At 43.1% G+C, this 20356-nt stretch overlaps 1 protein-coding gene across 7 annotated transcripts in view; it reads right to left on the reverse strand.

Moving 5' to 3' along the window:
* Window positions 1-20356, reverse strand: part of VPS13D (vacuolar protein sorting 13 homolog D) — a 246078-nt gene that overhangs the window by 131829 nt on the left and 93893 nt on the right. For 5 of the 7 annotated variants that reach the window (XM_045898674.3, XM_045898671.3, XM_045898669.3 and 2 more), the window contains 10 exons: window positions 16998-17103; window positions 15834-15986; window positions 13409-13544; window positions 12294-12341; window positions 9985-10135; window positions 9674-9884; window positions 5913-6160; window positions 4259-4450; window positions 3824-3950; window positions 2109-2251 (listed from right to left, as the gene is read on the reverse strand). In XM_045898674.3, coding sequence (XP_045754630.1) covers window positions 2109-2251; window positions 3824-3950; window positions 4259-4450; window positions 5913-6160; window positions 9674-9884; window positions 9985-10135; window positions 12294-12341; window positions 13409-13544; window positions 15834-15986; window positions 16998-17103 — 1515 coding nt within the window. The remainder of the gene's footprint in view (window positions 1-2108; window positions 2252-3823; window positions 3951-4258; window positions 4451-5912; window positions 6161-9673; window positions 9885-9984; window positions 10136-12293; window positions 12342-13408; window positions 13545-15833; window positions 15987-16997; window positions 17104-20356) is intronic. The other 2 variants (XM_045898673.3, XM_045898670.3) reach the window with 1 other exon arrangement.

A 20356-nucleotide genomic window follows, 5' to 3' on the forward strand; every position in this document is an offset into this window, starting at 1 on the left:
AGGAAAGCATTGTCAGAAGTTGATATTCACAGCTAGCTGATCTTAACCAATACAAAGTCAGCCTACAAAAGAGATATTTAATTTGATATTACAAAAAGAGTCTATAGTATAAAGACCCAATTTTTTTAAAAAGCAGGCTTTTTTGTGCCCTTTTTCATCTTAGATTGCCTCAACAAAGTCCCAATAAATGAACATCTGATAAGATTAAAATGTACAAAAATCCTTCTTTTTGGAGGTACATGTAGGGCTAACTGGCAAGGTCCTCCCTGGCTTTTCATCTTGGGACTTCACTTTTAAACTCTCCTGATAGGGAGCTGGTTATCTAATTCTTCAAAAATATTCAAGGGAGAGATTCTACAAATTCCCTTGATAATACATGCCAAGATCTCATGATCCTTAGGAATTATAAACTCCTATCTTAGCCTACCCCCTCTATCCTTTTCTTTGGTGTAACAACAAAAGTCCTATCACAGTACTGTTCCTAAAAACACGTGCAATGACTTTTAATGAATGCTCCTTGCATACAAGTTTATATGCATGCTACATCGTTATTTCTGACCAGAGACCTGTTTGCCTCTTTGCAGAACTCTGTGCTTCCTGAGTACCAGCTGCTTCAGAAGGCACAAGCCTCCATTTCCCCCCCAATCTGTCCCAACTGCAGCTTCTAGCCAATCTGTGGTATCTTTCTTTAGGAACGGTATCAAGGACAAGATACCCCAGCAGATAGCCAAACACAGCATGAAACACAGCCTTTGCCTATTTAAGAGGTGGAGCAAACAGATGTAAAGACAAAGTACAGAAAATGACCCCGGGGCAAACAAACAACAACAACAACAACAATAATAATAAAAGAAAGAAAATGATCCCCGGTGGGAGGATCACAGAAAGTTTATTTCTTCTACTAAAAATCTTAACATCAACCTTAAAGAAGACAGCTCCCATGTCAAGGGAGAACGCATATGAATTCATGTTCCAAAAACAGGAAAAGGAAGCTGGACTTGGAAGAGACTCTTGTTAATAAGCCCTCAACTACTTAAACATACCTCTGAGCCTCCACGGGACTCAGGGTAAACAGCTACATGATACCACCTCGGATTTTCCCTCTACAACAGGACTCTTTGTATCTGCACTGTCCAATTACAGTTGCCACGAATCCTGAATGTCTATCTAAACTCATTAAAATCAAGTACAACGCAGGATTCAATTCCTTGGTCACACCTGCCCATTTCTTAGTGAGGTACTCCCGCGTGCTCGGTGGCCACACGTGGCGGGCACTGCTGCACTGGATGGTGTAAAATGGAGCACTGCCATCCTCGGAGAGGGTTCAATGGCAGACAGCACAGTTCTAGATGGTTTTCCAGCATTCAACACTCAACAGTGCTTTGAGATCTTTGGAAATTATATACTAAAGGAAGGGTGCACTGCTAACATTTTAAACCTGAGACATATTTAAGTCAAACTTATCTTAACTCTTCAGAAAGTCTTTTGAGTGTCCCAGGTGGCTCTGAGGTATATTGTACAGTACTCTCCCCCTCCCTCAACACCCTCCACCTCAAGAAGTTAAGCTAGTTTAGGGGCTTCTAATTACTATAACCGCTAAGCACGCTTTATTATATTTTCTGCCTTAAATGTGTACGCCCCAATCACAATCCTACTTCTGACCCAGACTTGCCCTTTGCATCTGGGCAAGTCACTTAACCTCTCTGCTTCAGTTTCAAGGAGAACAATGCTTCTTACCCTCTTGGGGTTTGCAAGTTTTAATGAATGCGTGGGAAATGCTTGGAGGATGAAAGGCATTCTAAGTGTTCCTATTATTCCCATGAAAAACAAGGATTCAAGCCAAACCGATACTTTCCTGACACAGGTGAGTCTGAAATTAAACAGAGCCCCAGACCTCAAAAGGGCAGTGTTTAGGTGGCTCCTTAGTCCCTAGGAGAACAGATCTGTGTTGTTATCAATCTAGCATTCAGAGAACAGATACCTGACCCAATGCCAAATGAGAAAATCAGCACTTCAGCCAGGCCAAAACATATGGCCAGCTTATTCCTCCAAGCCTGAGGTCATTGGCCAATGGTTCTGATTCTCCCGCTACTCCAAATGTAACCCACCAATGTTATAGATCAGCCCTGGGCGGTTTCCTTGCTGGATGACTTTCAAAGCTCGTACACCACTACCACCATCCAGTGAGAAGCCCTGACACCAGCCCGGCATGCCTTCAGGATGAATCCCCCTTCCGATTCTCATCGTGCAGCTGTGGGGCAGAAAAGCAGAGATACATGTATTCAGCCATGAGAAAGTCTTACCCACCTGTTCTAATCAGGAAACACTGCTGTAGCTACCACCCCAAACCAGAACTCTAACACTGGCTCTTCCTCACCCTCGTGTGATTTCCCAACACAGCAAAGGCAATCGGCCAGTGGTCAGAACTCTGATCTCAGAGGCGGCCACAGTACTGTAATGTGTGAAATGTACTGACATCTCTACCTGGACATGTTCAGAGAAAACATTATGATTCGATGAGCATAAATCATAAGGAAAAGACTACGACACCTTATTCCTCTGAGAAACAAGGAGTCGAGGCAAACTGATACTTTCCTATCTCACGCGTTTCAGGGGTTCGTGAAAGACCTTGACCGTAGGAGAAAAGTGTGTACACGACTCTGTGCACACCAGAGAGAAGTACGTACAGGAGATGCAGCTAATGGTATCTTCTTTCTCAGGCTTGGTACTATTACAACGGCAAAGCACCGTCTGGGTGGCCAGGGTCTTGTCACGGATCCTGGAGACAGAATTCCCCAGTGTGTGTTCCTGCTCTACCACTAACAAGCCACGTAACCTTGGATGGGTAGTTTGCTCTGAGCCTCAGTTTCCTCATCTTAAAATAAAACAGTATTTCCTGCCCTGCCTAATCCTCTGGGATGTGATGGGCGAGGCAGAGATGCTTGGTGAACCGTGGGTTCCCGGGATAAGTCAAACTGCGTCACAGATGTCAAGTCCTCGATCTAAAACCATCAGAATCCTCTCGGGGAAGGCGTGAGACTGTGTCAAGGGGCTGTCTGTATCGCCCTCCATATCCAGTCAGTCCCCAGTAGGTCCGAGACCGCAGCCCTGCCTAGGAGCCGCGTCTGCACCTGCTGGTGTGCAGCGCTCCCGAAGCCTTCCTCGGACGGCTGTGGCTCACTTCTACTTCTCTACAGCAGGGGATGGCATTGTAGCGCTATGTGCTCACCTCCCTCTGAGGAAGGCTCTAAATGAGAAGACTCCTATAAAGAGCAGAATGTCAAAAACAAGAACAAAAGGGAATTCATGCTCCTACCACACCTGCAAAGGCCAGGTCATCTAAATCTCGCAAACGCTGCTCGTCCCTGCCTTTAAACATGCAGTGAGTGCTCTGAGCTCTTGAGAGGGCACAGTTTATTTCAAAAAAACGCCCTGGACTGGGTTTACCAAAGGGCCAGGCTATCTCCCCTCTGATAACAGCTCCGCTGCCCATGCTGAGGGCTCAGTGCAGGAGAAAACCGTGCAGAACAGGGAAGGGAATATGTGGGTTCTCCTCATTGGTGGAGTTATGAATAGAACTCCTTCAATACATGTAAAATAAAACTAGCTTTCATTATAAACCCACCAAATGGTTTATTTTCAGTATCAAATGACACAGAAATTAGATCCAAAAAAATCCCATTAGATCATGGTCCTATTCCCCTGCCAAGTCAGGATTGTTATCTACAGTATATTTCTACTTGCACGGATATGCTATAGCCTTTGCTAATTTTTTCCCTTGCCTAGGAGCTTATTTCCCCTTTCCATAAATAACTGTACTCACAGGTTTGGCTGCTCTTTGTCAGCGTAGCAGAATAAGAGAGGGCTCAGGCTCCGGGCCAGCTCGTGTTCCTCAAACTGGCCTGCGGCATCTGTCTTTGCATTGTCCTGTCTGAAGATCAGCGGTAACCCTTTAGGAAGGAGGGGGAAAGTTTACATCAATCCCACCCAGTCTACGCAAGACAGATGCAGATGGTAAAGGAAAAAAATCGTCAAGGGGGAGAATTGTGAAAATTGAATTTATTTGGTGGGCTCAGTTTGTTGTCTGAAAGGACACTTTTGACCACGATTAAGCATTTATTATGGAAGCAGGAGAGTTTTAGCAGCTTAGACTGTTGAAGTAATCTATTTGCATTGGCTCCATTCAGTTAGCTGAGCAAATAAATCTGAATTCCCATGACCAACGCCAGAGGCCTCCTTGAGCGGCCTCTGTACATACCTGTTTTGTTAATCAACCAATATGGAGCAGAAATGAAGATCTTTAAGGATCCTTCTGCTCGACACACAATCCGGATGGTGAGGTTCAGCTGCCGCCGGTTGATGTCATACAGTCGCATTCTTACCATGTAGTTTTGGGTTCCAGGTGGAATGAGCAATTCTTTACAGAGTGGAAAATTCTCCAGTGATACCCCTAAAGAAGATACAAGCTATTGTCTGCCTGGGTTCTCACTTTAGTTTGTCAGAATAGCCCACAGCCAAACAAAATTGGATTCCTTTTGGAAAAATCAGTAACTACATATGTAACCAGCAAAAATCTCATTAGAACAGCCATTTTCCTTTAGCTGGGGTGAGAATAAATTTGAAGCAAACCAGACAGTCTGGAAGGTACACGAGAGAGTCTGAACTGCATAATCAGAAGGATGAAACTACCAAAAAGCTATCGAAAACAGCTATGATTATTGTTAGCTTACTATTCATCAGGCCCTGAGCTGGGCAGGCACCTCAAACACAGGAAAGGCAAGTACAGGGTAAGAGGCAAGGCCTTCAGCAGTCATGCTGCCTGGCTTCCAATTCCCAGTCTGTCCTTACCAGCTGTGTGATGGGGGGTTGGGGGTGGGGCAAGCTAACCTCGATGCGTCTCCTCTGCCAAATGGGGAGAATACCGGTAGGTCCGTCGCAGGATTGTTACTAAAAGTGATCATCCATGTGGAGCGTGACTGGGAAGACAGGAGTGCTGTGTGTACATGCAGTGGTGGTGGGTTGGGGAGGACATTTCCATTTTCTACAGGGCTCCAGGAACATTTGTTGAAGAGATACTTAAATGTCAAGAGGGGAGACTTGTTTTCTTTAGAATGGACAACTAGCCCTGCGTTGTTTTTTTCTTCTAAATCAAGCTCAAGGATTCACACATTCGCTGAAATGTCAGCTGGTCACGGTTGAACACACTGCTTAAGTTCAGTGAGTCTGAGTTTCCTCACTTGTAAAATGGGGCTAACAGCTGTCCGCCTGAAACAGGCGTTGTGTGAGAGGACACAATGAGGTCACTCACGCAGCTGAGTCATATGTCCTGTCCAAACTCCAGGAATCCCTCTTTGCCGTAAGTGCTGCAAATAAAGTAATGATTCTCTACATTGACGTCATTGGTCCCTATGGCTGAAAATCACCTGGTGCGTGAAACGCCCCAAACCTCAGTTTCTTCATCGGTAAATAAGAGCAGCAACTACCACCGTAGGCTTATGTGAGATCACGTGTGTGAAAACACCTGACATAATGCCTGGAGTACTGTGTGTGCCAAGCACATGTCTTTCCCTTTCCTAAAAAGAGGAGAGACCTCGGATTTTGCTCATTTTACAGCCAGGAAAAAAGCATGGTTTGAAAAGATGAAATGACTTCCTGTAGTCACACATCAAGTGAGCAATATAAGAAAAAAGACTCTGTTGAATGCTTCCTCTGTAAATCTTTTGGATTTGTTCAGATTTTTTCTTTTGATAATTTTCTAAGTTTTTTTTTTTTAGTTGCGTAAATCCCTTGAGCTGGGTTATTGAGATATCATATGTGCTATAATTTCTCTAAAATGTTTACCAAATGATCACAAAATACTCAGTGACATTTCCATAGAGTTACCACCAATGATTCTTTGACTAAACCCTCACCCAGTTCAATGTTCTGCGATGTATCAGCTGTGTGGAGGGCCACCTCTTTGCCGGGTTTCAGGGTCCCATTAATTGGCATCCCTTTAACATAAAAGTCAAGTTCACAAGGTAGCAAGTTGCAGATGACCACAGTTGGCAGGAGGTATATGGTATGTCCAGGTTGTCTGAAGATCTGTTTTGCACTATCAGAAAATATGTTTGAGGGCATATAATCCGGGTAATTCTCCTTCTTTATGGCCACACAAAACCTATGAGGACAAAACACTGTAAAAACCAAAGAACTTGAATTTTTTCTCCTCAGTGGAGTCTGAGAAAGCATTACCTTAAAACGGTTCAATAATTCAGTAAGATATTTGTGATTTTCAATCTAAACACATTTACTGAGGTATAATTAAATCATAATAAAACGGGTAATTTTAAATGCTCAGTTTGGTGAGTTTTGACAAACATGTATACCTCATTAACCACTACCCGAAACTAGTTATACAATCTTTCTCTCATTCCAGAAAGTTCCCTCCTATCCCTTTCCAATCAATATCCTCTCCCAACAAAGAAGCAACCACTGTCTTTTACTTATCACTTATAGATTGGTTGAGCCTGTTCTTGAACTGCATGTAAATGGAATGATACAGTGATTTACCATTTCTTGTGTCTGGCTTTTTGTGTGTAACATGAAGTTTCTACAGGATGCAGTCATGCTGTTGTACGCATCAGTAATTTGACCCACATGACAATGGATGAATATACCATTTTTTTATTTATTCATCATCCTGTTGACAGCCAATTGGGTTGCAGATGGCCAACTGGGTTGTATCTCCAGATCAATTTAGCAAGCATGGAAATCCTAAAAATACCGAGTCTTCTAATCCACAAACTTGGTTAGCTTTCCACTTAGTTATTGGGTTTTCTTTACTATCTCTTGACAAGGTTTTGTCATTTCTAGCGTAGAAGACTGGTACATAATTCCTTAGATTGATTCCTGGGCAAGTATGGTTTTTGATACTCTTGTAAGTGCTATCTTTTTAAAATCACATTTCCAAATGTTCATGGCTAGAATATAAGAATACAATTGATTTCTGTAGGTTGACCTTAATTCCTGAAATCTTGATAAGTTTATCAGGCCTCATAGTTTTCCTATGTAGTCCATGGTTCTCTACACACATGTCATTTGCATATATTAAATTTTAGTTCTTTTCAGATCTTCAAGCTTTTTCAATTTGTTTATTTGTCCTTATTGCAATAGCTAGGACTACTACGGCAATATCAAACGAAGTCATTGGTTCTCAATCTCAAGGAAAAAAAGTTTAAGGTTTCATCATTAAGCATGATGGTAGCTGTAGGTTTATGACAGATGCCCTTAAACAGACTGGAAAAATTCCCTTTGGTTCCTCATTTGCCAAATATTACAGTGAATGGGTGTTGAATTCTATCAAATGCTTTTTTGTTTGTTTGGCATTTAATGAGATAATCTGATGTTTTTTTTCCTTTTAGTCTTTTAGGTTAATATGGTAAATTACATTTATCAATTTTCAAATGTTAATATAATTTTACATTCCTGGAATAAACCTCACTTGCTAGATTTCTATTTGGTAATATTTTGTTAAGAATTTTTTTTTATCTCTTGGGGAAATACTAGTTTGTAGTTCTCTCACTCTTTCTCTTTTGTTCCCAATAATATCCATGTCAGTTTTGGTATCAAGTATATGCTGGCCTCATAAAATGAATGAGGAACTGTTCCCTCCAGCCCTGCTTTCTGAAAGACTTTACACAGAACTGGTGCTATTTCTTCCTAAAATGTCTGGGAGAATTCACTAGTGGAGCTAAATGGGCCTAGAGTCTTCATTCTGGGAAGGCTTTTTATTAAAAATTATATTTAAGAGGTATTGGGCTATTTGGATTTTCTATTTCTTTTTTGTGTCAGTTTTGGTAATCTGTGTTTTTTAAGAAATTTGTCATTCATTCCAGGGTGGAATTTATTTGTATAAAATTGTTCAAAGAAATCTCCTTTTAATGTCTGTAGGATCTGTAATAATGTTTCCTCTTTTCATTCCTTATATTGGTAATCTGTGTTTTCTTTTTTTTCTCCTTGATCAGTCTTATTAGACATTTATCGAATTTATTAATCTTTGCATAAAGCCAACTTGACACTGTTGATTTTCTCTATTGTTTTCTATTTCACTGATTTCCACACTTACTTTTATCAGGTCCTTTTTCTATTTGTTTGTGTTTAATGTGCTCTTCTTTTTCTACCTCAAGGCAGAAGCTCAGATCATTGACTTTACATCTTTATTATTTTCTAAAAACAGCATTAAAAATCTACACATTTCTCAAAAAAAAAAAAAACCCCCAAAACAACCTATATTTCTCTCTAGAACTATGCTTTTGCTGCTTCCCCCCCCACATTTTAATGTCTAGTTGTTATTACTGTTCAGTTCAAAATTTTTTTTTAAGATTTTATTTATTTATTTATTTATTTATTGAGGCGGGGAGCACAACCAGGCGGAGCGGCAGGTAGAAGGAGAGGGAGAGGCAGGCTCCCTGCTGAGCAGGGAGCCCGATGCGGGACTTAATCCCAGGACCCTGAGATCATGACCTGAGCTGAAGGCAGATGCTTAACGACTGGGCCACTCAGGTGCCCTAAAATATTTTTAATTTCTTTTGTGATTTCTTTTTTTTTTTGACCCTTGGGTTATTTACAAATGTATAATTTCCAAATATTTAGGGATTTTACAGGCATCTTATTGTTACCGATTCCCAGTTTAATCCTACTGTGATGATGAGATTTACTGTGTATGGTTTTAATTCTTTAATATTTATTGATCTTTGTCTTATGGCCCAGTAGATGGTCTCTCTTGATGACTATTCCACACATACCTGAAGTGAGTGTACAATCTGGAGTTGTTGGTTAAAGTGTTTTATAAATGCCAATTATGACAAGCACTGATGGACAGCCCTGTTCAAATCCTTTTATATCTTTATTGTTTGTTTTTAAATTACTGACAGGAAAGTGTTAAAGCAGTCCACTATAGCTGTGTATTTATTCATTTCTCTCTTCAGTCTGTTTACCACTGGCCAATCTGGGTAAAGGGCATACTGGAATTCTTTACACTATTCTTGCACCTCTTCTGTAAGTTTAAACTAAATGAATGCCTGTCTTCACTAGAGAGAAAACTAAAGCTGATAGTCTCTAGTCTAAGTAAGTTTAAAGTCTAAGTTTAGAAGGATCGAACAATACCAACCCAGTATTTTTTCCAACACGGAATCTAGAAATGTATTACTTATACTCTTCAGAAGGGGAAAACAGGAGTCTAAATGATTAGATAATTTTGTTAAGGTCGCCAAGGAAAGTCAGCACTAGGTGCATGAGCCTTCCTATAAATTCTCTTGAAATCTGTCATTTGAAGAACGTCCAACCCCAAGACTCTGCTTCTCAATTTAGGAATAGGAACTGGTAATATTTTTTTCTTCCCTCTCTACATATCCTCTTTTTATGCTGATGCACACACACCAGCTCCTTAACTTATATGTGTGAGTAGTGTGTTTGTTGGTTGTTTTTCCCATAAATATCAGATGATAAGCAACAGTCCCACCCCCACCAAAGATTAACCCTCGAATCCTTACAAACTCTAACACAAGAACCTAAGGAATAAGAACTTCTGGGTTTTAAACAAGCACGAGTGAATCACTAAGAGTCCTTAGAGAGAGAATGAATTTTTTTTTAAAAAAGCAAAATTTACATGCCATTGCAGCGCTGTGCATACCTGAAGAATCGGCTTTTGTCCAAGTCCATAGAGTGGCACTCTCGTTTGCTGCTGCTAACCTCTGCAGTCTTCACTACATTGGTCCAGTGAATAGGAGCCTTACAGAAAAATACACCCAATCCTTTGGGCCGGGCCTGTAGCCGCCAAGAAGTGAGATGTAAAGGCACAGCGAACGAATCCCCTGGCATGATAGCGGGAAGCACCACGGGCTCTGCCACAGAAAAAAGGGTCAGCATCGTCAGGGCATGGTCTTCCACCCAAAAGTCTGACCCTCTCAAGATAAAAGGAAGACAGACTACGGCAAAACTCACTGTCTGGAGCTGATGGGCTATCCAGTCTTAGCTCCATTGGTGTCTCAAGCCTGTTCTTCACAATGAGGGCAGACCGGACAGTGATTACTTTCCTAGCGCTGCCTTCCATCGTCACGGCAAAGACCACCCGGACAGGTGGGAGCGAAGAGAACTGTGAAAAAGACAGGAATAAAAGTACCATAGCTGGGCTCTTGAAAAAACACACAAAATACAACAATACCAACCAGAAGACCTAAATCAAAAGCATCTTATTATTACTATAACCCTTCAGTGAAATTAGTCATTAAGCCCTAAAATCACTCATCTTTAACAGGAGTGAATATCCTATAGATACACACTGTTAAAACAGCCAATTCTAAACATTTCTAGAAAGACAGATACTCTACTCAGACGTGGTATCACAAAATGTGTCACAAAGAAAAATCAGTCCTAGGCCTCTAGACACATTATAAAGAAACTAAGACCCATAATAACCTATTAAATCTTCCAAACTTCCTGCAATTTGATAAGAAACTGTCTGGTGGAAATTACCCTTCATTCACAATGCCCTTGGGTTCCTACACATCAGCCCTTATATGGAAACTATGAACAAGGCTTGTTTTCAACTCTACTGGAGGGGAATAGAGATCATCCAAAGCAACTAAACGTTCAGAAACACTGGAGTAAGACCTTGCAAAACATGAAATGATTTACCTTCTGTGGTATTTTTCTGCCAGATTACCATTAAAGTGAGAAACACTCCTTGAACACTAACAATGGGCTGGACACTGCCCAACACACACAGAAAAACAGAAGGAAGTCTTCTGAGGTTAGAACTTGTCTTTGTAAAATCCAGAGAGTGTGTAAGAAAGAGTTGTCTGTACTGGTATGCCTTTCACAGGAACAATAATTACTTTTCCCCCCTAAATGTCATAAAAATTACTCTCTAGGCCCATACGTGACTCACTGACATGCCTGTAGAAAAAGAACATTTGTTTTTCAAAGGACTTTAAAATCAAACTTCTCTTTCTCCACAACGTTTTCAGCTCTGTTCAGGAATCGCTCTTTTACAAACGGGACACCAAGGCTCCAAAACTCAACAGAGTGGAGGGAAATAGTTTATTTTTGGTCTTGGGTTGCGGCCACTACTTTCTGTTTCCACATGTTCACTCACACATTCAACACACGTTTCATTCTACTACCAAGTGCCAGGGAATTTTTTTTTTTTTTAAGGTATCGAACCCCCTATCAGGTACACCAAAGAGAAGGTTTCTGCAACTATCCTTCCTTGAATGAGTGTCCAGAACATACTGACAATGCTATTTTTGTTGGAGAAACAAATGACACCACATCCAAGCTTCTCATACTACCAACTTTTTTATTAAACAGTACATGGAAACCAACCTAATGCACAATAAAATGAAGAATTCCATGTTTTGAACCAAGACTTCCAGGAAGTCCCAAGGAAAAGACAAACTGTCATTTTCTGGAGGGTTTTTAGAGGGATATAATCCAGGGCACAAACATCACCAAGGCTCCCAATGACCTAGCCTGGTAAAGCCTGACAGAGCCAAGGCCCAAGAACGATGGTTTTAAATTTCGATGCTGCTGCCTCCAAGCTTACCTAAAATCTCACACTTCAGAACTTACTACCATCAGAGAGAAGAAATTATAAGAAAAAACCTGAAGACAGTTTTTTAATATCATCTTCTGATTATGTTTCAAAAGCCAAATGGAAAAAAAAAAATCTTACACTATTTTTCATTCTTATTTACTTTTACGACCTTGGAACCAAAACCTAGGAAATGCAAATAGCCAGCCATACACGGTTAATTTATATTTTAACTTAGAAAGAGAAGGGGAGGTACCTCAGTGGCTCATTTGGTTAAGCATCCAACTCTTGGTTTTGGCTCTGGTCTTGATCTCAGGATGGTGAGATCAAGCCCTGAGTCAGGCTCTGCACTGGCATGGAACCTGCTTAAGATTCTCTCTCTCCCTCTCCACTCCACTGCCCACCCCCCCCAACACACATGCACGTGCTCGCTCTCTCTCTTAAAAAAAGAAAAAGGGAAGAGGAGAAAGGAGCCTTAGACCACAACATTTGCATTTTCTCCTCCTCCCCTGTAACACTCAGTCTAACATACCAAGTTAGTGAAAACATTTCCTTGAAAGTTCTTATAAAAGGAAGGTAATCGTTAATAGGAAAGGACAAAGATTGATTCCAATCACATTCAGGTCATACAGTCCTGTGATCACCAGGACGTCTATGTACAGTTCAAACGCAGTGTATATACTCAGTAAATGCAGTGACACAGGAAAACCATACTCACATAAACCTGGGGATGAATAATATTCGTTCTGCTGCTGGGGCTGCCAATCTAAGAAAGAGTCCAGAAGGCAGAGAGTCAGCACAGACCTAAGATTACAGACCTCATTAAATTCAATGACAATGTAATTTGCTTGAAAGGGTGGGATTTATAAATAATCTTAGAAAAGTATGGTCTACCATGAAGAGAAAACATCTTATCTTAGAGGATATGGGAAAAGTAATACTTATTTTTCAACCATTCCACATACACAGAATTTCTCCAGGACACATCAACACAATAGAAAGGTATCTCTGGGGGAATTAGTCCTTTCATGACAAAATTTCCTTGGGGCACAAGAGAAGAAGTGGAAGGAACAGTGTTCTCCAAGAGTATTTTTTATGAATAAAGGGAGCAAAAGGAAAGCTACAATGTCTTTGCAAATCTGCACTTTCCTACTCATCACTGGCTCCCCAGAAAGGAATGTAGTCATCCTACAAAGTATGACTGAGTGCTGAGCAAGAGCACCCACGGCAGCTACACCAGCCAGGATGCCTCCCACCTGCAGGTTCCCGACAGGGAGGCCGCCTGCATTACTCCCCTGGCTGCCCCCCAACACCTAACACTGCAGGCTAGGGTAACGTTAGGGCAAGGGTGTGTGAAAGGATGTGTGATCAGAAAATGAGTAACAGTAGATGTCAGTCTTTATACCAGAAATGAGAATTTGGAGACACAGAGATAGAAGGATCAAGGAACAGCATTACAAGAAATGTAAAGAAGATCCTATCTATAAAAAGAAAGCATAACAATATGTGGAAACAGAGCCAATACACATTTGGCAGATTAATAAACTGCCAGTTGGGCCAACTGAGTATGAAATGGGTCTACACAGGTGAGGTAGTATGCGTTCACACTAACTTTGGATCTTGTTCTTCTACTGAAATTAACCATTGGTGGCTTATCTACATATCGACTACGAATGTCTATGACTGACGCCAAATAATCTTATGTCTTCTTAGAGCTAGGGGAAATGAGGAACAAGAAAATTTCACTAGAGCGAGGTTACAGGCTTAAGCGTCTGACTATCTGACATAAGGGGCACGATCGTGCCACTAAACCCCCATTCGACAGCCACACACCGTAGAGGAAGATGAATTCTTATCCGGTGCCGCATAGCGGAAAAATGTCCCAACTTTGTCCACGGACACCGGGCTCACTTGCTCCCAGCCATTTACTCTTACTTGCAGCTGATGAATCCGGAGGTCATGGGTGTGTCTATGAGGCAGAACATGGGAAAGGACATTAAGCACGATCTTAAAAAGGGAAGGAAGGGACGCCTGGGTGGCTCAGTCGGTTAAGCGTCTGCCTTCAGCTCAGGTCATGATCCCAGGGTCCTGGGATCGAGTCCCGCATCGGGCTCCCTGCTCCGCGGGGAGCCTGCTTCTCCCTCTGCCTCTGCCTCTCTCTCTCTATCTCTCATGAATAAATAAATAAAATCTTTAAAAAAAAAAAAAAGGGAAGGAAAGTAGAAGCAAAGAGTCAAATCTGATTTGCTATATAACGACATAAAAACCCGATTGGCTAAGCCTTTTGGTGATTACCTAATGCAAGAAAAATCAGGAGAATATTTTAACTGGGTGTTATACTTAAAACAAACGTGCAAGATCTGTAAAGCCTGAGCAAGAGTGGCATTTACCCTCCCTTTGCACAAACTTTGCAAATCCTGTGCACAAGCCCAGGTCCTTCCCCCATCCCCACCCCCACCCCCCCCTCTATAAAATCATGATGTCAGCTAGAGCTATTCCAGTGGGCTAGTAAAACTGCTGTACCAGCAATTTCATCATAAAACCATACTCTCGGAAATGCATAAAATGACATTTTGTTCTTGGTTCCCCTGTTGAATATCCTACTTCTCTCAGAACCACATTTCATTGTTTGGCTTTGGTCCTACAAGACTACAGACAGGTTATGAGAGACGGAGCCCTCAGAGTTTCAGGGCTGAAGGGCTTGGCTGAAATTGGAGCAGAAGGCAGTGGGCAGAACAGGAGGAACAGGAGGAAATTGCACATTTAATTCTATTTTAGATTTTGCCTAATTCAAGCCAGAAGCCTGAAATGGGGAACTGGATTTGAAGCTGACAGGAAAGGGGGAGGGAGGCAGGGAGGTGGGGTACAGTGTGCCAAAGAGGGAAAAGCCAGAGAAGGCATTTATTTTGATGAATTCAAGCAAACAGTGGGACTCGAAATGGGTTACCAGACATGTACGCCAGAACGGAAATGACAAAGAGGTCAAACCCTTTCTGACACAACGGAGGCAGAGCTGATGAAGAAATACAGCCAGCAGTTCTATAATTAGCTTCTCCAGGAACTCTGTGGAACAGGAACACGCCCACCATTCGTCCCTGGAAATTCTACCGTGGCTTCCAGGTACATGTGTCCGGCACGGTGATTTTATAAACTTGATCTTTCCTGTGCAGTCATGGGGGCGGGGAGGGGTGGGGTACAAGAGCGGAACCCGGCCCTGAGAGAATAATGTGTGCTGGTATGGGCTGTGCACAAGGAAGAACGGTTTCACTCGGGAGCACGTTTGCACACAAAGACTTCAAGCTCCATGAAGGCGTAAGAGCACAGAAGGCCGAAGCCGGGGTCTTCAACTTCAGCTCGGCTTGACAATGGATTGAGGCTCAAATGCTAAAATCTTAACCTATTCACTATCCACTGGAGAGCCCTTCCCCTTAAACATGTTTGCAAATAAAAGGACATTTTATGACCTCTCAGTAGCCAGACAGAACCTTCCTTCATGTTTTTTCCAAACCGCTGGCTGGCTGTTTCAACAGTGCGCGGGCTAGCGGTCTCCCTCGATGAGTCAGTGCTATCCTCCTTAGAATCGGAATTTCTTATCATTGCTGGCCCTGCTTCCCGAAACCACCTGCTTGCTCAAAGAGCTATGTGGCACACACGTATCTTAAAACCAAAATCAACATGCTTTGATAACCTTTTAAGAATAGCATGTCATTCCAGTTATGGGATGAACAAGTCACGAGGAGAAAAGGTACAGCCCAGGGAATACAGGTGGTGGCATTTTAATAATGCCACACGGTGACAGATGGTAGTCACAAGTCACACTTGTGGCGAGCACAGGAATGTGCTCGAATCGCTATGTTGTACACCTGAAACTAATGTAATCTTATGTGTCAACCATACTACAATTAAAAAAAAAGTAAAAACACACAAAAAACCCCGTCACCACTGCATCATGAAAACCAGGCTCGGAGAGGAGACAATGAACTTGAGGGTTGTCACCTGCCTATGCCTCAACCAAATTATGGGCAACACGCTGGCCCCATCACCTCTCATGTCAATTAAAGGGATAATTAATGGAAATAAGTGTATTTCCAAAATAGCGAAAGGAAACATTGGTTTTCAAAATACCTTTTAAAAAAATGAAACATTAAAATCATTAATAAAGGTAAGTGAAAAGGCAAAAAACTAGGGACAATCTTTTGTAACATACAGATCTATACAGTATATTTTGGGGAGAGGAAAAGAATGAACCACACTTTACCTGTGTCTAAGCTTCCCTCTTGCTTCAAATTCAAAGGGAATCTCTTCCCCCGTGAGGACTTCCCGCCATTCACTAACATTGTGAGCATCATCAAGAAATGTGCCATTGCCTTCTGGAATGAGCCCTGGACTCCCACTGTGGGACAGCGCAGCCCTGGAAACAAATCAGACAATACCAGCTTGTCTGTCTTTCTCTCTCAATTCCCTCTCACCCAGAGCTCGGGGCTGGGGGCAGAAACCCTCCTGGAGCTTGATCCACAGAAGCAGCCCAGAGAGCCTGGCTCCCTGGATGACCTAAAAGGTCAGTAACTGCCACTATCTTTGTGACAATCGCAGCATTGGTGAACCTTTAGAAAGAGCTGAAAGTGATCACCGTACCACCATGTACCTCCAGCAAGAGTCCAGTACATAGCGGGACATGTAAACTCAGTCATGAGTTTCAAAAGTAGTTTTTAAGTGACTATCTGGAATGTAACAGACCTAAACCACTTTTGAAAAACAAACATCTCCTCGGGAGCATTACCATACTTAGTGATGGCAGGAGAAAGGTGGCTTCGAATTGGCCAATTCTGTTATTTACTTCATGCACCTCGTTCCCTAAAGGGAAAGATCAGCATGTATTTGGAGGGGAGAGCCAAGGTCTACATGGGCAGGAAGCTGGTAGAGAACATCCTCACTAGGCCCAGGTAAATTCTCTTTTGTTCTCCAAGCTCCACCCATTTCCATCTGGGGTGAACTGTTTTCTGTTTGGGGAAATGGGAGGGGAATATGGGAGGTGTTTTCAAAGCCGTCTTGGAAGAAAAATGCAGGATATTTGGTTTAATAACCACATTCAGCTTCTTTTAAAAGGGGGGGAGGGCCTGAGGAGAAAAGACGAGATGGCTTTTCCTTCCCACTTCCTACTCACATCCTTAATTTGCTTGACTTTTACCTTAAACATGGTGTGTACCAGGGTTGGGGTCATAATTTGGATATTTCAGACTCGGGACCTGCTTCTCCGGCTACAGTTTCCAACTCCGTCATAAATCTCAGCAAGTCAGCAAGTTATCGATTCAAATACAATCCTAAGAGCTTCCAGAAGGGGCCCACCTTGCACTGCTGGGCTGGTCCTGCAGAGCCTTTGGTGGCAGAAACGGCTCAGGGGGGCACACTCTGTGGGCCTTACCTGGTGGGCGTGGTGGTCAGGGTGGCAAACCACAAAGTGCAGCCTGTGTGGTTCCTCAGAGCAAAAGGGACAAACGGCTGCCGGCGCTTGGGGGTCTTCACCTCTGCTACGGGCAAAGATAGGAAGGCTGTTAGCACAGGCCTCTGTCTGGGAAGCAGAGACCCTCCCCAGACCTGCACGCAGTGCCCCTGTCTCTCATGCAAAGGGGTGGACGGTGGAGGCCACAGACGTGGAGCCACCACTGGTGTGTCGATGGGACACATGGGATCTCTGTGTCCTCTGCTGCCTGCTGTGTGGTGACGGTCCCCCCAACAACTGGCTGTGATGGGGGACAACTCCCAGACCCCAATCCTCCCACGACTCTCATGGGCCTTAACTCAGGAGAAGGCAGCAGGCCCTAACCGGGCTGAAATCAAGACAGAGAAATGGAGCCCCACGAGTCCCAAGGAATATATTCTCAGTGAGTGACCCAAACTGTAGCAAGATACAGCGCACATACTTATTCCAACTTTGTCCAAGAAGATTCCCTTTCTATAAGAGCTACACTTCAGTCATACTACGCATCTTTTAACAAAAAACAAAAAACATTCTTTTCAACTAATAGCTTTTTCCCCCTCCCTGGAAGATCAGAAATATACTATCCCAAAACTTTTTAAATGGAATTTTTAGCTCATTTTTTTACATCGATACCACCACCGTCTGCTATTAGGTAGGCACTGAGGAGACTACAAAAGGAGTATAAAGTATGGTTTCTTTTCACAAAATAGCTTCTAAGCAGGGAAACTGGAAAGAAACACTGATCAATCCAAAAGTGTAAGTACCCATATTCCAGAGACCTGACTGTAACCAAAGAGAAGTGAGAGTCCATGTGGCCAGAAATGGCTTTCCAGTGCCCAGGCTGCCCTGAGATCCTTCTGCGGGCACCACTGCCCTGCCGTGTGGTCTGGCCTGGACCAGCATGGGCATGCCGAGGGGAGAGGCTCGGCTCCTCTTAGCAAGGGCCTGCACCTCCTCTCCCGGTCGGTGGGTCGTGGTGGGACTGAGACAAAGTGGGAGGTGGCGGCAGGAACCACCAAGGCAGCAGCCTTGGACTCCCACTGTGGGACAGCGCAGCCCTGGAAACAAATCAGACAATACGCGGCTCACGCCGCATGGACTCTACCGACAGAAGAGGGCATGGCCCACTCTTCCTGCGTGCCCAGCTTTAAAGCACAAAGACAGCCTGAGAAAGACTGGGACGCACATGGTCTGTGGCTGTGGAAAATGCCATCTCGAGGTGACCGCACCTGCCCACTGAGAACACTAGAGCAAAATTCAATGTCCCTTGCAGGTCCACAAGGTTCCCGCAAAACAAGCAGCAAACCCTGCCTTCTCCCACAGCTAGAATAAGGCCTGGGCCAGGGTGATAAAGTCAGTAATCGCTACTGCCTTTTACAAAGTAATCACTTTTTTTTCTTCTCCTTTGTGTCTTCTAAAGTTTTCAGAAGTTTGTACTATAAAACGCTGCAAAGGGGTGCCTGGGTGGCTCAGTTGTTAAGCATCTGCCTTCGGCTCAGGTCATGATCCCAGAGTCCTGGGATCGAGCCTCATATCAGGCTCCCTGCTCGGCAGGAAGCCTGCTTCTCCCTCTCCCACTCCCCCTGCTTGTGGTTCCCTCTCTTGCTGTGTCTCTCTCTGTCAAATAAATAAATAAATAAAATCTTTAAAAAAAAAATAAGCTAAGGCAAGTTCTGTTTTGATAAGGATAGTGGCTGAATGGAGTCTGAGAAACAGTAAGCCGATAAATAAACAAATAGTCTGCAGTGTGTCCCTACAATTCTGTGATTAGTCTTTAGAAACACCCCACATACTTCCGACAATAATCTCCTAGAATAACTCCTAGATAACCACCGAGAATACACCCATTTCTCATGCCAATGGCCTCACTCAGTTCCCAAGGTTGGCTTAAAAAAAAAAAAAAAAATGACATCAAGTACAAAATTAAGGAGTAGCTGTGAGGCTGGTGACAAGAGCAGAGGGGGAGTAAAAGATTTAAGAGCTGTCTGCTGGCTAAACAGCACTTACTGTGCCACCTTAAAAGGCACCTCCCTCTCCAGCAATGCAGGAGAGAGCTGCTTTACTACAGCAGATAAAGGACCCAGGAGGGAAAGGAGCCAGATGTGCTTTCATATCCCACTGTGAGCCAGACTGTAAGTTTCCATTTGCAAATTAGATTTAAAAAAGAACAGGTGGCAAATGGCTTTGATCACACCGTAATGCAGAAGAAAGTGCTAGGAACCCATATAAAGACAGTCACAAGCATGTGGCTCTGGAATGAAGCAGTCAGGGTAGGCACACAGCTTTGGTCCCCAAGCTTCCTGTGCTGATTACACACACCAGCACAGACTTCAGCAGCCCACTTCGCTGAGAATAAATAACATGGGAGTGCTCACAAATCCAAACCCGACACCAGGGATAAAGCCGACATCTCCTGCACTAGGGTCCCAAGCAACTGTGCACTTGTCTTCGGCACAGCACCAGAGAACCACATTCCCAAGTCCATCCAAGAGAGCAGTATTCCCTGGTGGCCCCAGAAAATTTGCCTCGAGTGACCAGACTTCACTCTGTCATAGGCTTAGAGAACCTAAGACTCCTCACGTGCAACTCGGGCTTCACGTGGCTGAGGAAATTTTTACCTGCTGGACTTGTTGCACAGAGCAATGTGGCCCTTATAAACAGTTTAAGTTTTCATGCTATAGAAGCATCCAGTCCATCAGAAAGGACCTGGTTTGTAAATCATAAGAAATAGATCAAAGTCCCAGGCCTGCTACCAGCTGGTCATGTGCATGAAGGCAAATTACTTTGTCTCCCTCATCAGCTAAGGCACCCAGGCTGCTTAGCCCGAAAGATGAAATAACAGACGTAGAAAAGCTGAGCACCTAAGTCCGTTAATACATAAAGATTCAATCATGGGCTTCCTTTGTGAACCCTCCCCTACACATCCATCTCGGTAAAACCTTGCAGGAAAAACCCCTGTACTGCCCCCATGCGTGAACACCCCTAGTCTGAACCCCTGGTAGAGGAAGCTCAAAAGGTCTTTTTTACAAAATATATCATGACCCTGGCAGGACCTGGTGTTAGCCAAGTACAGACACATGCCGATTAAATCACACTCCTTCAAACAACTAAAGGAATGAACATCGTGGGATTCCCATTCATGGAGGTTTACGGTGTTTCCTATCATATTTACTTCAAGGGTCAGAGACAGAAATAGGGCACATTTTATTTTCTGTCTCTGAAGCACTTCAATTTATAGCTGAAGAAATCAAGGTTTGTGTCTAAGCAAATATTTACTGGTAAATTTTTTCTTCACTTGATTC

The sequence above is a fragment of the Mirounga angustirostris genome, unplaced genomic scaffold (genome assembly GCF_029215605.1).
Source record: "Mirounga angustirostris isolate CCGP_5_RB_7025 unplaced genomic scaffold, mMirAng1.0.hap1 SCAF_4, whole genome shotgun sequence".
Taxonomy (NCBI): domain Eukaryota; kingdom Metazoa; phylum Chordata; class Mammalia; order Carnivora; family Phocidae; genus Mirounga; species Mirounga angustirostris.